This window comes from Thermobia domestica, chromosome 3, assembly GCF_964235325.1.
Source record: "Thermobia domestica chromosome 3, izTheDome1.hap1.1, whole genome shotgun sequence".
Classification (NCBI taxonomy): Eukaryota; Metazoa; Arthropoda; class Insecta; order Zygentoma; family Lepismatidae; genus Thermobia; species Thermobia domestica.
Genome location: NC_137456.1, coordinates 302,821,455 through 302,842,868, shown reverse-complemented (window position 1 = coordinate 302,842,868; position 21,414 = coordinate 302,821,455). Strand labels below are relative to the sequence as shown.

At 35.4% G+C, this 21,414-nt stretch overlaps 1 protein-coding gene across 1 annotated transcript in view; it reads right to left on the bottom strand.

Annotated features, from left to right (window-relative positions):
- The window catches only part of LOC145681739 (uncharacterized), a 121,185-nt gene that overhangs the window by 82,530 nt on the left and 17,241 nt on the right, over positions 1–21,414 (bottom strand). Inside the window, exons 2-3 of the mRNA XM_081753349.1 lie at positions 10,211–10,484; positions 7,948–8,004 (exon numbers count right to left, since the gene is read on the bottom strand). Of these exons, the coding sequence (XP_081609475.1) occupies positions 7,948–8,004; positions 10,211–10,466 (313 nt within the window). The 5' untranslated portion in view covers positions 10,467–10,484. The remainder of the gene's footprint in view (positions 1–7,947; positions 8,005–10,210; positions 10,485–21,414) is intronic.

Here is a 21,414-nt window from a genome sequence, read left to right as displayed (position 1 = left end):
AACGTTGTGACTTTTGTCAACCTGTGACATTAGCGACATTATTCTTACACTTATACTAATATTTGGATACGACCTTTGTATGTATATTGAATTACAGTTTAAAACCTTGAAGAATATTTTATACGAAATTTACTAATCAGGCGTAGTCATAGATGACATGGTAAATGTAAGTATAACAGTTTGCAACTACGCTAACGAAAATGTTAATTTAAAAATCAAGTTTCATATATAATTAATATATTAATTCCGTATGTTAAATATGAAAGTATTTATCGTTATCAGAAATACTCCATTCTTTCTTCGTCGCCTTTTACCCATTTTACATTGTGGACCTAACTTTTAGCCTTATACAAAACTTTGGATAGATATGTAGAATTGCATTTACCTTGATTAATACTATAATATATTCGTTTTTTTTAAACTCAAACAAATATCAGGTGAACTGATGAAGATCATGAGTCAAAAATTCAATTAAAGTAAAACAAATGCTATTCTTTTTTTCAATAGTTACAAACAGTCAGTCTTTAACACTATGGTCCGAGCATGTTAGTATTTTTAGTATTTGAAGTAGGACTCATAAGCTTCATGACCTTTGACCACACCTGAAATTGCTGTCCTAATTGTTAACTTAAGGCTAATTGTAGTTAAGCCCTGTATCTTTTATGAATTTAGGATGACAATTTGTTGTGCTGAACTAGATCGTTACCGGAACATGTTGTCACACTTGCTTTACTACAAATGTGACGGCTGATCCTCCAGAACTCATATATCCCAATTCCAGACATTCCTCATTACTAATTTTTTCATATCGACAGTTTAAATTAACTCCATTTGTACTTATGAAAAAATCGATTTTTGAAAAGTATCCTATAATACCAGGATTTAAAATTGAAGTTCCGGAAGGGAAAGGGATCACATGGTAACTTTGGCCTTGTAACTCATTAATCCTCCAAATCCTCGTACTCGTAATAATATATATGTAAGCTTCTATCAATTAATTAATACCTTTGATGTACTAGCTCACTTTTTTGTACGCACAAGCATATAATACTGGCAGCTTTTTACACCTATTAAAAACAAAAAAAAATTGAATCGTGCGTTATAATGAATATGACACACTAAGTACAAATTGTACTGCTACAAATTCGTGATGTTCGGGTGTGAGAATTATAATTTTTCAGCTCCTGTTTTATGTTAAGAGCATTTTTGAATTGGAATCACGTCTCAATTTACGCAATAATATTTCCATTGTTCTATATGTATTTATGCTCAGGACTCACTATTCACATTAATTCTAGAAAGAAAGTATGGAATACATAATGGTTGCGCGAGAATCGTAATTGGTAAGAAATTAATGTGAGTCATGACTGTCGAAACGGATAATTGGTTAGTAGTTTTACAAACATATTAGGTAAGCCTGTTTAGAAACTCCGACAGTGAATTATTTCATGAAATTTCCATTTACCCATTTGCATATCAAGATGAAGAAAACAAGAAATTTTGTGGTATAAATATCTTGGTAAGTATATTTCGAATACACTAGCATTAAAGATTAAAACAAGTCGCTACTTAAATGACTCTCTTAGCTTTCTTTTTTAATTTTTCCATGACTGTGAAAAAAAGTGACCAATCGTTCATACAATAACAAAACATATAAGTTTTTCAGAAGTTTTGTTTGACATTAGACACCTAATGTATTATTATTTTGATAAAACTAAGTCATTTCAAGTTTTTTTGTAAAGAATGTGTCACCCATAGTAGCTTAATAAATGCCAACAAGTAACAAATAATTTAGCTAAATGTGAAAATCTTTCTGTTAGCTCTTGACATGTATCCCAGGTCCACTGACGAAGATTATTGTCACGTAGATTCTCATCAACTCAGATAAATAACTTCTACAAATCACATAAAGACAGTAAATTTTGAGCGGCCGTCTAGGACCAACTGCTTGTTGCAAAAATTAAAGCGGGCAATCATTCATTTGCAATGTCTGAGTTTATTTTACAGGAATATTTCTAAGAATATTGTATGAATTACTCTCTCATGTGCCAGCCATTGATGTATGTCACATTAGATCCACCGTGGAGAAATATTACTTGAGGTGTATTGCTACCGTACATCGGAATGGGATATTATGGTGGTAAAATTATTCGAAAGTATGTTATCAGCGGCATTTATTTTACTGCATAATTTATATGAGTTTTGTGTTTTATTAGAATTGAACAAAGTACATTCAAGTTCTTCTGCAACTTTACATATCCAACCAGAACACCTAAAAAAGATTTTTTTTCACAGTTTCAGATATTCACCTGTCCATCATGTATAATCACTAAAAACTTCCACCTATAGATATGTAAAGTTGGAGTAGGGCTTCCATGTACATTGATCGTTTCTGCTTCATGTATAATGCTAGAAACTTCCACCTCTTCTCTTAAAAAAAGCGTAGATAAAGCTTTTTGTAGACCAACTTCTCTCCATGATGTACAAGGGACGAATTACACGAAAACACCAGTAAGCTTCTTTACTATATGTACACATTTTAGTGCAGGTGGAATAGCAATTAACCCAGAAAAAATTGGAACATAGACGGTTGGTGTTGTATATTAACTATAACGTGCTAAATTACATCATTCTAAGAATCCGCCAAAATCCAATCACGGGAACATACTTATTTTCGCCATTTTCACTATTTATTTTCGCCAAATGAATAAAACGTAGATCACCGGGAAATCCAAACTGCTACGTTGTTCCAAACCAGTTAAGAAATGGAGTCAATAACAAACGTTTGTGTTGTATGTAAAACTAAAGAACAAACAGACAAAATAATTTCATTAACAATCAAAGTTACTGAAGGAATTAATAGGGCTGCTAAGTTACTCGAACTGAACATCAGTGACTTAGATAATAGTTTTGTCATGCTACCACCCGCAAACTTTTCATGGATGAAAGGGATAGTGAATGAACTTAAGAAAAGCTTCTGATGATGTAGAACCTTCGCTTAAAAAAACTATGTTTTAGACGTGTGGGAGCTTTTAACAGCCAAACTGATTGTCTATTCTTTGGAAAAGTTGGAAACTTTAAGCATTTACCTAAATCAGAGTGCTGTAATGTGAAACAAACAATTTCTCTAAACTGATAAGTGATATTTGTATTAAAAGGAAATATGTTTGGTGTTTTCAACTACAAGGAATCTTTTTGTCAAAAACTGTGTACGTCGCAATACTTGTAGTTCAAACTTCCAATCTGCTAAGTATATTCCTTACTTGTACAGGAAAAAGATACTGAGAGGAAAGGAACAGTTGTACCTAGAATACCAGAATATAAGAAATGAACATTAACATTCCTCAAAGTATGTTCTTTCTTAGAAGAACATTAGTTTTCCATAATTAGTTTACCATACGAGGTCCTGTAGCATTAAAAGAACATTTAAAGGATCTTAGTACAAAAACATACATGAAATCTAAGTTGATTGATCACTTTTGAGAACATATATATTTCTGTGAGGGGGAAGACAATAAGGGCATTGTACTTATTAGACAATCTGTGAAGTCAATCATAAGAGATAATAACTAAAGAAACTGCTGTCGGGATGATGTAATTTCACAGTTATATCTGTGGCAGATAATGTTGATCATAACGTGCAAACTTTAAGGGGTCAAAATGCGATCCATGGCATGGTGATGATGGTTTCAATAACACGAAGTAATAAAAGAGACACGAATAATTCCGCAAAAGATTATTTCGAATTATGACGTGAAAGAAATGGCAACAGCTAACACGTCTAACATTATCAAGTCGAACATATCGTCATGTCTGATGTTTGAATAAGTACCTAAGCTCCAAGAGAAAACCTCAAAAATAGACATCCTATGCAAAGTAGCATCTCAATTCACTTCCCCCTAGCTGGTCAGGAACACTGAAAGGAATTCACATTTCTGGCGATTTTAAGAAATCTGTAGTAGTCACCAATTAACGTGAATTGTATTCTTCTACTTTGACATACATTGGCTATTTATATAGAGTTCATAAAATCACCCCACCTATTGCCTTTGATCAGTCATTTTTCTGGAAAACGTCCATAACCATGAATGATACAAAACTGGATTTACAGACACAGTGTTGATGTTTGGGTCGTTTCACTTGTTAGTGAATATCATAGGTGCCCTTAGCTTTTGGTCTAAATTACATTTTCCAAGTTGTTTATAGAGAAAATATGAGAGGCATTATGTCCGGCAAAGCTTTATCAGAGCTCTCTGAGGTCTCATGTTAGTTGACCGTTCTTTGACCTCTTTGCTACTTGCTGAAGTGTTGAATGAATAAAGGAAGGAATCAAAAAGTGAAACAAAATCTGTCGATAGTGCAAGTATTTTGAACTTATATGAAGATTTTATATCAAATGCAAGGTTCATGCATGAAATTGAAAAATCAAAAATTCTATCTTGTCTCCAGAACTTGCTGGAACGGAAAAAATTGTGAGTTATGTGAAACCTCAATGAAAAATAAGATGTGGGTAAAATATTAGTACAATGCGCAAGCTTGTACAATCTGGAGCAAAACATTGCAACATGAGCATATAAGTTTATTGTGAAACGACAAAGCCTTTTGCTCCAAAATAAGTGTGCAGGGGAGACGCTGAGGTTTCTCCTGGCATGGTTCGCGCCACTTAGACGTTATGTTGATTCCCTTGGCTGTTGGGTATAGTTTAACAATAAACGTTCATGCTCATATTGCAGTTTTTTTGCTGCGAACTGTACAAGCAGACAGAAGTGGCTACTGGTTGATGCATTTGGAAACTCTTCACGAATTTCTACCAATGATTGGAGCAGCATGTCATACCAACTATCTGAAATATGTCCATCTGGACTTACAGCAAGTGCTGAAACTCTCTGAGAAGCAATTATATATATGCAATGCATTTCTAAAGGAGTATGTTGTTATATACACACCTTGTACCTCATTATGTGGCCGTAGATGTAATGTTCCTATTGAACAAAACTTGATCAGATCTCTAAAGGCTACTGGCGGTCTCACAAGGGGAAACGGATTACCAGAAATTTTGCGAGCGATTTGGGTAGTTTCAATGCCAGCAACTTGTTAGTACAACATCGTTGTTCAGAGTCTGGCAAGAGTCGTACTAGTAACTAGATATGATACTTATCTAATAATTTTTTCGAAATTAATCCTTTCAAAATACAAATTTTAAGCCCTAGAAACTTCGTTTCTATTCATTCGAAACAATTCATACCATGACCATGGTATCCAATGATAAGGTACTTTCAATATGTGTTATCCTGTCCATCTCCGTTATGATATATGTACGTTAGTGGGTACCATATTTTAGATGTTTGTGATACAATAACATTCTGAGTTTGTAACACTGAATAATAAATGTAGTATTGTAAATTTTCGTTTGATATGCTGATTTGAAATATAATATGTAATAATTTGACGTAGTGTTATTTGAAAAATATAACTTTATATTGGGTTGTCAACACTGTTCATCAGATGATGTTACAAAATAACTAAGACGATGTGACCCTACCTATAGTTTCTTGGTGAGATTTCCGCTTCTCTGCTTTAAACGATTTTTGAGTTGTTTACTACTATGATTATAAATAGACCACCCTGTATATTCACTAGGTTTGTGTTCTTTTGAATATAAGCTGTTTAACTCAACAATTTTGTGTTCAAAGAGCTAAATCTAAATACTGATTCCTTAACTGAACAAAATTTACGAGTTTGTAACAATCTAAATGCTGTAACAATCAAATAATAGCAATGGCGTAATTATATCTGAGGAAATTGAGGAGCATCTAGGCGGTTGTATTTTATCGACACTTTTGGACATTTCCCGTGGACGGATTTTGTGTATGTTATTTTGGAAGCACATTAGTATACTTTACCCAAATATCTCTTCTGTCCCAATTTGTTCTAAGTTTCACCCTATATTTCCCTATTTCTCTTTCACAACTTCGCAATTGTTCACGGGTTAGGAAGACAGTTGTAGTATCCTTCATATTGGCCTTTGAGACAGTTTTGTTTATGTTGTATCTAACATTTTGCAGGACATTTTCCACATATCAATGTTACGCGCACGCCTCTGTTATCTCTTATGGACAATAGTACCGCAAACACCAATGGTAGCAATTTTTGGTTGCGATTTAGCACATTCTTTATTTAATTATTTGCCATACAAAAACATTTGTGTTATACGTTATTTAATTACGAGCTAATGACATACAGAAAAGTATTTGGTAAGATCGCAATTCTCTATGCTATATGAAGAATCATATTCACAATAACTATTCTGACAAACACTGAAAACGACCTTGGGTATTTCAACATGGGAGTATATTAGTACTAAGAGAAGTGATATTGTTGTTTCCGGGTATTTGTTCATAATATTTTCTTCCCATTTAAAAGTCTTCTCCTACAGGACTTGTAGTTAAAATGGTTAATAAATTGCAAATTATTTGATTGCATTATGCAACTACAAACATACAAGGCGTATGAAAGGCAATACAAAAGCATGTATGTGAGGAATAGAAAGAATGACATTTATATTACGTTCAGTAACTAATACTGAAATGAGATTGCAAATAATTATGAAAGAAGTTTTACAATGAGACACTCGGGTTTCACGAATGATCATTGGGTAGGTTTCAGAAAATATTTGATCACTACAAATTCACAAGTTTTAAAATGGGTAAATATCAATATTGTTCGACATGTGTACTCTGGTATTAAGCTACTTTGCATTCTGATGTGTATTTATTCTACAAAATAATTTCACTTACAAAAATGGAGGTATATGGAAATTTACGTCAAGCCTTTGACAAACCGGCGGGAACTACAATATTAAGCAGCATGTTACACGGTAATGTTTTACATATCTTTCAAAAATTCGATAAAACTAGTTTGCTACTCCTTTATTTACTCCGATATTCCAAGAGTGATCTATAGGATTCCTACTATAATCTCCGGTACTAGAAGTAAATATAAAGAATAAAAAACAGGATCATACGGAAATGAGAAACCCATGAAAATTAAAATGTTGTACAGGTGGCTACGTAATATCATTTCCTGTTATATTTGGGGTCCAATTCGTACAGTTTTTGCTAACCATAAATAGTTGTTGTACATTTCAAGCTACATCTTATACAGGGTGTCCGACTTAAACGCGGTACGCCTCAAGCACAAGATTCAAGTAACAGTTGGACTGCAACAATGAAATAAGTAAAAATGAATAAATAATAGTAACTGTAAAATTTCCTGTTTATAAAAGATATTGGCCAAGGACGTTTAGGCATCGTTGACCTCGATTCAATACGTCATCAACAACAAACTGTAATTCTCCAGACGTCATGTTGTTAATTTCTCGAAACTGTTCCGTTTAGTATCGCCTATTGTTTGAGGATTGTCAGCATACAATTTGCATTTTACTGTGCTCCATATATAAAAATCACAAAATGTTGAATGTGGGGACCTTGGGGTCCAAGAGCATTTAAAGAGAAAGTATGTCTTCAGTTGAAACGTTGCTGATGTAAGCAATACTTTGGTTGGATATGTGAGCGTTACCTCCATCTTAGAACAATTGACAAACGAACATTCTGCTGCACTCAGCTTTCCGATAAAATGCAGTGTAGACAACTTTTGAGACAGTGTTGTCAACCCACTAGCAATTTAACTAGAAATGATAAAGGGACACTCTGTACCCTTCTATTAAATAGCAATGTTTGGAATGAATAAGAGATGTATAAATCTAGAAATGTTTATTCTTACTGTGCATTAGTGTCTAAGAACTTGGACAGTGGTGGTTACTATTTTGCAACGATGTAAAGCACTTAAACAGAAAATGTTGCGCTGTACGAGATGCATTAAGTGCAAGTTAAGGAATTTCATTCAATAATTGCTAAACTAAATCCCATTCTAAGTACTAATACTTACCGGTTTTTGATATTTGCTTAGCCTGGTTGAGAAGCATTGGTTTATTCTCACCATTCTCTAAAATGTCAAACAATATATAATTAGATAAATAGAAATGCCAGACTATGGAAACTTTATATTTTAGATAAATAGTTAATCTGAACTATGTTCAAGTATTGACAACGACATGAATTATAAACTTGAATAAATTTAATAAAATGATCCCAAAGTATCAACTCTAAACTATTTTTATATATAAAATATGCCTTTGGCCCATGTAAATAATTACAACGACAGGACACTATATTTACATAGCAAATTAAAGTATATTTTGAGAGTTCCTAACTAATTTTGATAGACAAGAAATACCTATCCAAACATCGTCGTAGAATTCCTTTAAACAAACCTGAGAAGTCAACTTGTATGTAATTTCTTTTTAATTATTTTCCGTAATAATATGTTTGGTTGTGTAACAGATTGTTTTACATATTCCTTCCAAAAAAGTTTTGAGTTCATGTAGTTTTCTGTTGCTTCCTTCACGTCTGTGCGTGTAAACCGTGACCCACCAATAAGGTGAGTTAACGAAGAAGCCATCTAAATGATTGTCATGAGGATATTTTCCAGAATCATTTCTCGAACTTCTTATTTTCGAATTTTGTGCTGAATGTTAACGGGTATCCTACTCCATTTTTAAGAGCCACACTCGTTCGATTTCTTTTAAACTGCTATATTAGAAAAGAAATACTTGGTAACGTACTATACAAACATTAAAATAAACTTATTCAATGGCTTTCCATCCTTATTATTTGCTTCAGTTAGAAATCTAATCAGTTTTCGTTGTTGATTCTTGGTGCAAACATACATGGTTACACAGTAATTGCCAGAACGCAAATCACGCAATCGGGGTCAAGTTTCTCACAAAGGTCGCAGTTGCACTAACTCTAAGTTAACGTAAGTAGAATCAGTATGACAGACTTAGTGATGTATTATATCAAACTCCTAGATAATTTTTAATCCAACCTTGTACGTAATACGAAAAGAAATACATTTCTTTATAATTTTCGATTGTGACATAAACATTATCAACACGTTCGACATGACACGTCACGTAGGTTGTTTCACTAAATTCTTGTGTACTTAGAGCTATTACGACTGTGGCTACTTATGTGAGATTTTATCTGATTGCAACATCTATCTCTCAGTTATTACAGTATAAACATATTCACTTTAGTAGCAGTTTGTACACTTCGCATCAAAAGTTGCGATAGCAAACGTCGTGTAGTTAGGCCACCCAATTGACACATTGTTATCCCATAATCGTGTCTGGTAAAGTTAACCATCTCTCCCCTCCCTTTGTTTCTACCATTCTAAAACAAGCAAACAATATGAGTTTAGTTTCAATATCATAATAAGCATGTATTAATATCGATGAAATGAAAAAACAAAACGACACGAAACAAGATTCATAAGTTGATGGAGACAATAATTTAAATGCACACAATCCAAAATTGAAATAAATGAGTGTCTGTTATATAGAGGTACAGAAGTGAGACAGAGGGAGAAACGAGAGAGAAAGAAGAAGAAGAAGGTGTACAAGAATTTAAATCTAGTAAAAATGAACTTAACATTATGTAGTTCCATTTCTGACATCCAACAGTAATATAGAAATAACGTTTGGATTATACATGTTCATAGGGCTACTCGAATATATAGGGAACATCATAAAAAATAACGTATTACTTTAAAAAATGAAGACAGAACTTGGTTTTCAAATTAAATACTGAAGTTCGAGTGGAACAGTAGGGTTCTGAGACATATCGGATAATGCCAAATGTGTTACACACATGGTTTGTTTGTGCGTGGATTGGTTGCAAATTAGGTGTTGTTTATTGAAAGTACTGATTAGAAATAAATTATAATAAACCCAGTAGGTAGGGAAGGTCAGACTATTAATGGAAGTTGAACAACCAAGGAATGTGTGCTATTTTACAGCTAAATTATTATCACAAAGAGCTAATATTAGACGTTCAAACTGTGTCATAACTAAAAGTTAAAAATGTTCAAAAAAATCTATGTTCCTTATAGACAGAGCAGACCTTGCATATTTCAAATTTCAAATGTGAGTAAAATACACACAGGATACATACTTTAAATTACAGGATAGAAGTGAACTTTCTCTCAAACGAGTATAAATAAAATATTGTATTGAAATAAAAAATGGGGTCAATTTTTAGTTATGTTTGAAGTTTCGAAATCAGTAAGATACTTTAATATAAATAGTTACCTGTGATTGTGCCTTTAATTTGCAATACTTTTCCTCCATCGGCTTCAGTTTTCTCGCCGGTTATTACAAATGACGGAACTTGTTTACCCTGCAGTTCTGCTTCAATGTTTGTAATCCATTTTCCTAATTCATTTTTAACTCCTTTAAGAGCGAATGTTAGTTTCTTCACTGTTGATTCACATACACTATGTTCTAGTAAGCTTCCACATGATAACAAGATTACCAAGTACACAGAACACTTCGAATCCCCAGACATCTTATGGTCTGTGTTAACCTACAATAAAAAAGTTGCAGATAAAACTTAATGTCGAAACTGGCATTATAGAATAAATTATATGAATTCCATTTTTAGATTTTAAAGTTTTTCCCTTACACGTTAAGGTAGATATGAACGCTTTTTCTTTATTTTGTATGAATACTCATATATATATATATATATATATATATATATATATATATATATATATATATATATATATATATGCAGTATACAAGGTGGGCCATTTTAATCAATCCACGGAAATATCTGAAAAATAATAAAAGATAGAAGAAATATTTGAAGTACACGTTACATATTGCTAAGAGGGAAAACCAATTCCGCCAAAAGTACCCCTCTCCACCCCCCGTAAATGGGGGTAACGGGGAGTAACTTTGAAATGTCAAATAGGAACATGGGTCGTGTAATACCTCGTTCGAAAGGTCTTGGAAAACTAAGTAACGCTGTACCAAAATTTGTTTCATATGGAGCACCAGTTTTAAAATGGCCGCCATGATATAGTTCGGAAACTCCAGTACCCGTAGTATGAAAACCATGGGAGGTAAATGAATGGAACAAAATTGAAATACGTAAATATCATAGGGCATATCGAATGATGTGATCCCTGTAATCCCAGCGGCTTCCCTGAAGGGATCTTGTGAGCTAACTTCAAAATTTCAATGTCCGACCGGACAACGGTTCGGGGGTACGCTTGACCTACCCAATGCTGTTTGGAAGGCAGACTTCAGGGATAGAGAATTGGTGCACTTAGTTAATGGGGATGGCCACGGTCAAGGGCGCTCATCAGAAGGGCAAGGGGGGCTCTCGCCCCTAGAGGAAATTGTGCTTCGGAATATCGAAAACTCAATAGAATTTTTAGAATAGCTACAGCAAAATATGAAACTATATTTGAAATGTCGATTTTTCTTGCCCCCTTTGGAAACCACAACATGGGCGCCCTTGGCCACAGTTACATTTTGATTAACTATTAGCACTCATGTCATATTGTGAGCTTGAGGGACGAAACAGTGTGTACGTATATCCCCGAAATGCATTCCGAATAACCAGCCCGCATTGCATAAAAGTTTCTGTGGCAAATTCACACGTTTGTAAGTTCCAGCAACTGCATTATTCGACAACTTCTTTCGTATAACGTTCCTTCTGTTTTCGCATCAAATCATACATAGCCATACAGTTATGCGTTACCATTAAAATAAAATTTCACCTTTTTTTAGTCACTACAGCGTCATCCTTACAAACAAATGTTTCAACCACACCATACCTATTTATAGCGTAGCTTTAATTTGCGAATTAGAGTTCTCACTTGAACTTTCACAGTTCCTTTTCACCCCACTCACATACAGAGCGCAGGAAGAGATTATTTTGCAGGACTTGGATTTCTCTCTATACATTATGGCAATTTTACTCTAAAATTTTTATCTCTGTTGTATCATTCTAGAGCCTTGGAACGCCTTCGTGGCTTTCCTATTTAATTTTCGTTATTTTCATTTATCACTAACCGTATTCATACTATGGACACTAGACGTTTTCTTAGACACATTCACCATGTCTTGGCGATCATTTTGAAAACGGTGTCGCATTTCGAAAATATTCTTACAGACGCTGTTTTTGATATTCATTTGTCTATGTAACGTGATGTTACTCGCTTCAAGTTGCTATTTGAAATTTTCAAGTTGGCCCCGGATACCTTTCAGTGGAGTCACCTCGACAACAGCTCTCGATGTGCCTTATGTCAGTTACCTACTCCAGTTTTTCGTCTGTTGATTTATCTCCAATCGCTTTCATACTACGGGTACTAAACCTTTTCTCTGGCACTGATACTGTTTCGGCGGTCTTTTGAGAACACTGCTATTTCACTTCAATCGTTTTCTCCCGCAAGATGTTTGATTTTGCAAGATTTATCGAACGAGGTACCACTAGACTCATGTTACTATTTGAAATCTTGAAGTTCGCCCCCAAGACCCCTTCAGGAAGGCCACTGGGATCACATGGACCACATCATTCGATATACCCTATGATATTTACGTATTTCAATTTTGTTCATTCATTTACCTTCCATGGTTTTCATACTACGGGTACTGGAGTTTCCGAACTATATCATGGCGGCCATTTTGAAACTGGTACTCTATATGAAACAAATCTTGGTACAGCGTTACTTAGTTTTCCAAGACCTTTTGAACGAGGTATTACTCGACCCATGTTCCCATTTGACATTACAAAGTTACCCCCGTTACTCCCATTTACGGGGGATGGGGAGGGGTACTTTTGGCGGAATTGGTTTTACTCCTTAGCAATGTGTAACGTGTACTTCAAACATTTCTTCTATGTTTTATCATTTTTCAGATATTTCCGTGGATTGATTAAAATGGCCCACCCTGTATATGTGATCACCTTCGGAAAGTAAAAGCAAGTAATAACATGTAACACATGTGTGTTTTTTAGTTTTATATTTTATGTAGTATGCCTTAGCATATTTTTGGTTAAATTATGTAAAATAAACATTTTCATGTTTATAAAAATGCACTTTATTTCTCTTAAGGTTTAGAACATTAGAATTGCTGAATATTCAGATAAAAACATTTTGTATTAGAAGGGGTTTCTCAATGAAGGTGACATGAGGTGACATTATTCAACTTATCCTCCCTGTGTGCATGAAACATTTGAAGAAAAGAAGAGAGCCAAGGCAGCTGTAGAAATGAACAAATGTAGCTATTTATTATAGTATGCAATGAATTGAGGATAATTTGTAAAAAAAAAAATCCATAACGCTGTTAAAACTAGTAAGGCAACTTCGGCGATAAGAAGGACTAGATTGTGAACTCTATTAAGAGGAAATGGTCAGCTTCACTTTCAGACTGGCCATCAAACCGGCTAATCGAATTTCTGAATTATATACTCTGAATAAACTAATTATATACTCTGTTAACGAAAACTGATTCTTTTGGGGATTATATTTGAATAATATTATAACTTTAGTGAGATAAGTTTTATTCTGGTTTTATGGTCATAGAGCAAAGCAAAATTTGGAAGTCTATTACAACAAGTGGAATGTGGTACATTGGAAGATAACTATCATCTGGTAAGCTGTCTTTTGTATTTGCTATTCAATTTCGATGTTCATGTATTCTGTACAGCATTGAGTTTATTATTCTATAATAATGTTTGTGAATTGTTTCTGAATATATTATAACGATTTGGAAATATTATTTCGGAAAATTATCATTTTCCTCATTTCCAACTTCCAAGTAATAATGAAATGTGCTTTTTATTGCCCTAAGATTGAAAGTGCATGATGTCTTCGCAAGAATTTGTGTTCTGAGATTTTTTTAAAAACTAGTAAATCTACATAAAATCTTTGCACAGTATAGATGAATATTCAATTCACTATTATTTGCTAACAAAACAACGATTATACACTTTATTAAATTTGGGGGTATGCTATGTAGTTACACCGTGTCGGAAAACATTGAGTTAGGTATTTTAAATTACACTGCTCCACAAAACTTAAGCAACCCGAGAGAACGTGGTATAAGTGACGTGTGGGGCCCATTCAACACTGGTTAGTGGCATGCACATACACAGAGACACACAGGCAAGTCGAGCACCCACTCTATCGCATAAGCAGCATCGTTGCAAGCGCGGTGAACAACTTATGCCATGAGCCGTACACCACAGCCCAGTAGTGCCCGAGGCTCCAAGCATTGAGTTAGTGGTTCTTGTGTGGGGTACACACCTTGCAATGGCTGGTAGACGACATTTGAGTGACTGTGACCGCGGGCAAACAATTGGACGGTGGAATTCGGCCGATCACAAATGGAAGTGGCGCAGGAATTCAACGTGAACAAAAGTGTTGTGTCGAGGCTGTGCAATCGCTTTCAAAATGGAGTTGAAGTCAGTAGACGTCATGGAGGAGGCCGTCCGAAGAAGACGTCGGCCGTCGAGGACCGATTTCTCACAATTTCTGTCAAACGTAACCGCCAAGCTTCATGCTCTCACCTGGCCAATGAGTTGTTTCAGGCTACAGGACAACGCGTGAGTCGTGGAACTGTTCGTCGGCGACTCAATAGAGCAGGACTGTATGCAAAAAGGCCTGCGCTGTGTGTGCCATGAAACTGGAGCACAAACGTGCGCGTTACACATGGTGTCAGGAACATGTTGTATGGGGGGAACACCAGTGGGCGCGTGTCATGTTCTCCAATGAGTCGAGATTCAGCCTGTCGTCAGATTCTGATCGGACTTTAGTGTGGAGAGAGCCAGGAGCACGCTATCAGCCAAACTTCATTGCTAAACGGCCCTCCTATGGCGGTGGTTCCATTATGGTGTGGGGTGGAATTATGCTGGACGGGAAAACGGACCTCCATATTGTGCAACATGGCACTTTGACAGCACAACGGTACCTGGATGAAATTTTCAATACAAATGTGTGCAATTTCCGCGGAGCATTTGGCCCAGACTTCCTGTTCATGGATGGCAATGCCCACCCACACCGTGCACATCGTGTGTCCGAGTATCTGGAGAGCGAAGGCATTACGCGTATTGCATGGCCTGCATATTCGCCGGACTTGAATCTCATCGAGTATGTGTGGGATGCTCTTGGGCGGCGAATAGCGCAGCGCAGTTCACCACCACACACTCTCCCTGACCTGCAAACAGCTCTCCTCGAGGAGTGGCGCCATCTGCCGCAAGACTTGATCAACACTCTGATTTGCAGCATGGAGGCCAGATGTCGTGTCTGTATAGCTGTTCGTAGTGGTTGCATGCTATATTGACTGCCTATGCCCTCGCACAACCCAGCTTGATCTGTTGAGGTATCGTAGTGCTGAACTTTTTGGTCACCCTGTACATCCTAACTGTATTGTTCGTCTTCACTTGTGTTGCATTGTGCATCTGGACCGTCTGTTTGTTCATTATACTTGGTGCAGTGATCGTGTCGTTTTATTTTCTGCCACTTTCTTCGAGTTGCTTAAGTTTTGTGGAGCAGTGTATATCGCTTGTTTAGTAATTTAACGTCTTTTTCAAATATGAGTTTAGACGAAATTTGAATTATACTTTAGGTGAAATGAAACATTGTCTTGCGTACAATAAATTTGACTCTTCCATTCGGATCGAATCCTACAGCCCATGCACCAAAGGTACGCACCTTCCACTGGAAAAATATATAATAATAATAATAATAATAATAATAATAATAATAATAATAATAATAATAATAATAATAATAATAATAATAATAATAATAATAATATGAGCACTGCTGGATGTATTTAAGAAAATTGTTACTTAAAGTGTAACTATTTCAAAATTCAGTAGAATTAACCATTAAATGCTAAAATTGTTTTTAATTGTTTTTCTTATAAAGGTGCCCAAAAATGTTCTGTCATTTTGTGGAGTTCTGTGTCCAATTGGCCCTCACACTGTGAGTTAAATGCGAATGGAGATAAGGCGAAGTTTGGTTGTTGGTGTGGGTATATCCAATATAGTACCTGGCTGTAGTCCTAAGAGCATCTTAAGAGCGCGTATGCTGTACGAGTTCACACTTAGGTTAAACTCCGCTGCAACTTTGCTTAATATTTTAAGTCAGGCCTTTGGTGAGTTTGTGGTGACTGTGCGTACCGTGCAACGGTGGTCTAACAATTTTAATGAAGGTGTCGAAACACTCACAAACGTAACACGTACCGGAAAACCAACACATGTACAAAATGAAGATCTTCAGGCAGCCATTGAGGTAAACACTGGTCAGGCATTTAAGGAACTGGGACTATATTTCAGAGTATCTGGAGAAACCGTGCGGCAGATCCTCCATCAACTTGAGAAGAACTACAAGTTGGGTCGAATTGTCTCACATGAATTGACTCCGGACCATAAGGCAATTCGAGCAGACACATGTGTTTCTTTCCTGTCTCGTCTGAGGAAGGAGCCATTTCTGGCCAGGGTGTAAACATGTGATTGGAAGTGGGACCTGTCCGTCGCTCCACGGTACCGTAATCATTGGTTCGTATCCCATGAATCGTTTCCAAAAGAGCCGAATCCTGCACTTCACCACAAGAACAACCTCGTGTGTGTTTGATGGAGTGCTCGCGGCTTGGTGCACCTGGAAGTGCTACCACCTGGTCAGAGACCTAATGCAACTGTGTACTGTCAGCAACTCAGCCGTGTTCAAGAAAAACTAAAACTGTGGAGCCAATACTACTGAATCGCAACGGGGGTCCTCTTATTAGAGAACAATGCAAAGCCGCACGTGGCTAGGATAATACGAGACACCATTCTAAGCCTGGAAGGGAACACTATTGCATCCGTCATTCTCCTCAGACATTTCTCGGCCCGATTATCACCTGTTTCATTTCTTGGACAATCATCGTAGAGGACGCCAGTTCAAATCGCTAGTAGAGGTGCAAAAGCTACTTGATATCTTCTCCGGTTCACGGACCTCCAACTACTACCGTGATGGAATACGTGGCCTTCCAGAACGTTTTGCAAAAGGTCGTCACTGCTGATGAAGACTATTTTTGACCTTCCAGGTACATATTAGGTGACATATAGATGTTCGAATGTAGTGGATGAAAAAAGACAGAAGTTTCTTGGTTACCATTATAAACGGATTCGTGTTCGAATTATCGAACGGGGAACGATAAATTATTGCATTCCGCTATAATTTATAGAAGCACATTTGTGTGAGAAATTGCAATTCCCTTGGGCATTTTTGTCAATGACTTATTTATGATTTTCAATGTAGTTTAATATAATAACAACCAAGGTTCTTAATTTGGCTTTTTGAAATGAGGCGACACTCAATAGGAATGAGATTAACACGTGATCATGATTAAAAGAGATTAACAACTGACCCACAGTATGACTAAGAAATAATTGGACACTGATAAGAAAACAATGCACACGATTAACCATGGACAATTGGATGTACTTAAACTAGGAAGCTGTTTGATCCCTTACAACGTGATTGAAGCTCAGGGTAAACTAGGTTCAATTGGTGTAAAGAAATAACGAGAAATAAAATTGATATGTCACTTTTATTGTACTACATCATTACAGGATCTAGTCATATGCAAGCGACTGCTATTAGGGAGCAACTTCGTGTTTGAGAGCATCAAAGTGAGTCGAAACTTAAGAAACTTATTCATTTGAGGGCTAGCGCTAAACAATTTGCACAATTGTCTCCTCTGTTACACTACAAGTGAATCAACCATTAGCATACAAGATCAGATAACTGAAACTTTTTAATTATGTACACATAATTGGTAGTCGGATACATCAATGAGTTGCATTAAATAAACCCATATAATTTCTTTTATTATCTTATAAACCTTCAGCAGTACAATTGTACTCATACATATTATCAAAATATATCGTGTATCTTTTCGTTACTAAGACTTAACAAAGTACAAGAAATTATGTATGCATATTGTGCATAAAAGTGTTAAACTATATACCGATCCTAAGAAAACCTGTTTTCCTTTACGTTAGAGACTCAAAAACTGAACTAAATGGAATGGAGTCAGCAAAGAGTTTCCGAAAATTTCAAGTTTTACGAACAAAGAATGCTATTCAAACCTCATTATATATTTCAGCATATTGCTGAATGATAGTTCTAACACAATACAGAAGACAGAGAGGTGCATGCTCTAAAGTACATATCAAAGTCTTTTTGGAAACGTTACACACAAAGTTAAAGCACTGTCTAATTCTAAGTAGAAAAACATATTCATTGATTTCAGATTTCCTCTCACACTTATTTGGGCTTCCTGCTGCTTCATCACGTATATAAGGGGTCAATAGGAGATCCGTCTTGCGTTTTACAGTAGCAGAGCATTCTGTCAGAGGCTTTCATAAATACCCTGTTAGTGATCTTTTCGACTTTTTTTAACAATGGAGGAGAGAAATAGAGTAGATTAGAATTTCCAGGAAACAATCTATAACCAAAATCGTTCAAAAGCTCCAAGAATTAGAGAAAAGAGAGAAAAGAACAAACATTGAATATCGTAACACATATTTGAACAGAAAATGAAAACACATTGACAATAATACTCATAAATATGTTTTATAATTGCAAAAATTAAAATGACAATACCATATGTTTGTAATATATGTTAAAAATTAACAATTGTTTGTTACATTATTTCAAAGGTAAGACTGTTGAGATGGCTTTACCCTACTTTATTATTTCTTATAGAACAAGTATGTGACTGTATTTCACTGCATTTTCCTGTTTTAAGTTTCGCTTATTACATTACCACCATCATACATATTCTGATATTATTGGCAACTCATTTGCATCAACTGAGACGCATCGATGCTCCATAGTCTTCTGATATCCTCTTCGTCTTTACCTACGATTTTCCTGTTTCGATATTGTCCATAAATGTGTTTTACTTCGCCTTCGTCTTCTCTTTCCTGCTACCATATCCTCTAGCACGTTCCTCAAATACAGTTTCTCCTAAGACAATATCATACCAATTTCCCTTCTTGTTAATAATAATAATAATATCTAAAATTATTCTTCTCTCCACCACCATTTACAGCATCCTCTCATTCGTTCCCTGCTCGCCTTATGTAATTCAAAATAATACATCTGTACAGCCACATCGACAATTTTTTTAGTTCTTTTTCCGTAATGTCGATGTTTCTGCCTAATGCAGTAAAATACTCTACTTTCTATGAGAAATATTCTCAAGGTCCCACAAAATATAATTTTCTTCCTTTTAAATGCTCATTTTGGCATCCCTATCATTGCTTTGTTTCAGGTTTGCACTTCATATTCTCAGTGCCGATACAAACAGGCGTCAAAAACTAGTCACATGTTCTAATTTCTTAGCTGAAAACGAAAGTTTTAGAAGTTACTTCCATCAAGTAAATGCATTGTAGAGCTTAATGTTTAAAGTAAAAATCTATATTTGATACGTCTTCCCGTATGCTGTGTTGTCAGATTTGTGATTTAGTGGTTTCTCCTTCAATAGTTTTGATCTTCTCAAACTTCCTGACAGATTTTCAGGATTGTTCAAAGCACAGCTGTTGCTCAAACAAAGAAAAATGCTAAAACAGCTCAATCGTTTACGTGCCTAATGTAATTCATTAAGTACCCTATAATAACACAATCAGCATTAGATGAAGAAAAGACCAGCTAAATGTGTATATTCCTCTCATCTTGTTTCTTCGTAATCAATACTTTCACTTTGCCAGACTATCAATCGTCTCTATAAACTGACAATGGTAGCTTGCATCAGTTGTTACTTATATTTGAGCAGAAATCAACACAACATGTTTTGTCAAGGAATGAACAACGTATCATATTTTCTGTGGCAGTTCACAAAAATAATTTTCTGACTGTATATATTTCTAACAACTTTTATATGAGGGTAAACCTTTTGTATTTAGTTTCTCTGTGCCATGTTTCACATTACTTCGAATTATTAACACGGCACATTTTGAAGTTTCCTTCTTTTAGAAGGATTTTCCGTACACGGTTTCTTCTAATAGTGAAATTTGACGCTCTGTCTTTTGGGATGTTTGCCCTTTTGATGTATTTCACCTTTTTACTCTATATTTTTTGCTCCGACGTATTTATCTATATCCATCTAAGGCTTTATTTTGATCCATCTATTTTCTTCAAAAGTATATGGACAAACCAATTATATCCGTCGGAAATGTATTTTATTTGATAACTTACTTTCGGCACACGGTTTATCTGGCTTCTATTGTGATATTATTAACAGAAATTAGAAATACTTTTTATTCGGTGTATATTGTTGAGTTTTATACACACTCATGGATAGGAATATATAGTAACACGGAAGGTAGTGTGTTTTTCTAACGCTGTAACAACTCAAGATTTGTTGGGGACATCAAAGTTGTATCTACATCCGTGTAAAAAAACATAATTTTCTATTGAAATAGGTTTGTTGTGTTTTCTTCATATTTGTCAATCAATCAGTTACAATATGTGCCCTATAAATACCAATCTGAATCATCATATCACGTTATATATTAAAGAAAAAACGTTGAGATGAAATGAAAGTCTTGTATAATTTGTTTCTTCTTACAGGCAGGGTGTTTCAAACCGAAACCGACAACGTTGGGGAGGTGATTCCTAATAGGAAGATAAGACGAAAGTATAGATCCACCTGGGTGCACAAATGCTTCCTTTCGGAGTTATAGCCTGTGAAAATTATGAAAAGATGAAATTTAAAGGTCCATAACTTTACAACTATGGATCTAGGGTAGTCTGGTCAAGGCTTCACTTAGGAACTAACGTGTGTGCTATCCAAAAAAACATGTTTCAGAATCCTAAGGCACACACGAGACAATTTTTATAGATGCAGTTTGGCTACGGGCATATAACTTTAAGTACCCACCAACTACCTGTATAAAAGTTATTGCGGACGTACCGCAGGATTCAGAAACGTGTATATTTGGATAGGGCACATACTAGTTTATAAATAAAGTCTGGACCTCAATCCGGTAAGTCGCACAGTATTGGAGTTATGAACCATTAAAATGCATTTTCTCATGTTTTCGGCAACTTATAAGTCCGAAAGGAAACAGCGTTGAGGTCCCCAAGAAACCTTGAGTTGTTAGAGCGTTAGGAAAACGTATTAAATTCAGTTTTACTATATATTCCTATCCATGAGTGAGTATAAAACTCAACGATATACACCGAATAAAGAGTATTTCTAAATTCTTATCCGTTAATAGTATCGCAATAGAAGCCAGATAAACCGTGACCCGAAAAGAAGTTATCAAACAAAATGCATTTGCGGCGGATATAATTGGTTTGTCCATATACTTTGAAGAAAATAAATGGACAAAATACCGACTTAAATGGATATAGATAAAGAAACCAGAGCAAACAAATATAGAGTAAAAAGGAGAAATACATCAAAATGGCATCAATGCATCCAAGTTGGTCTATAATTTT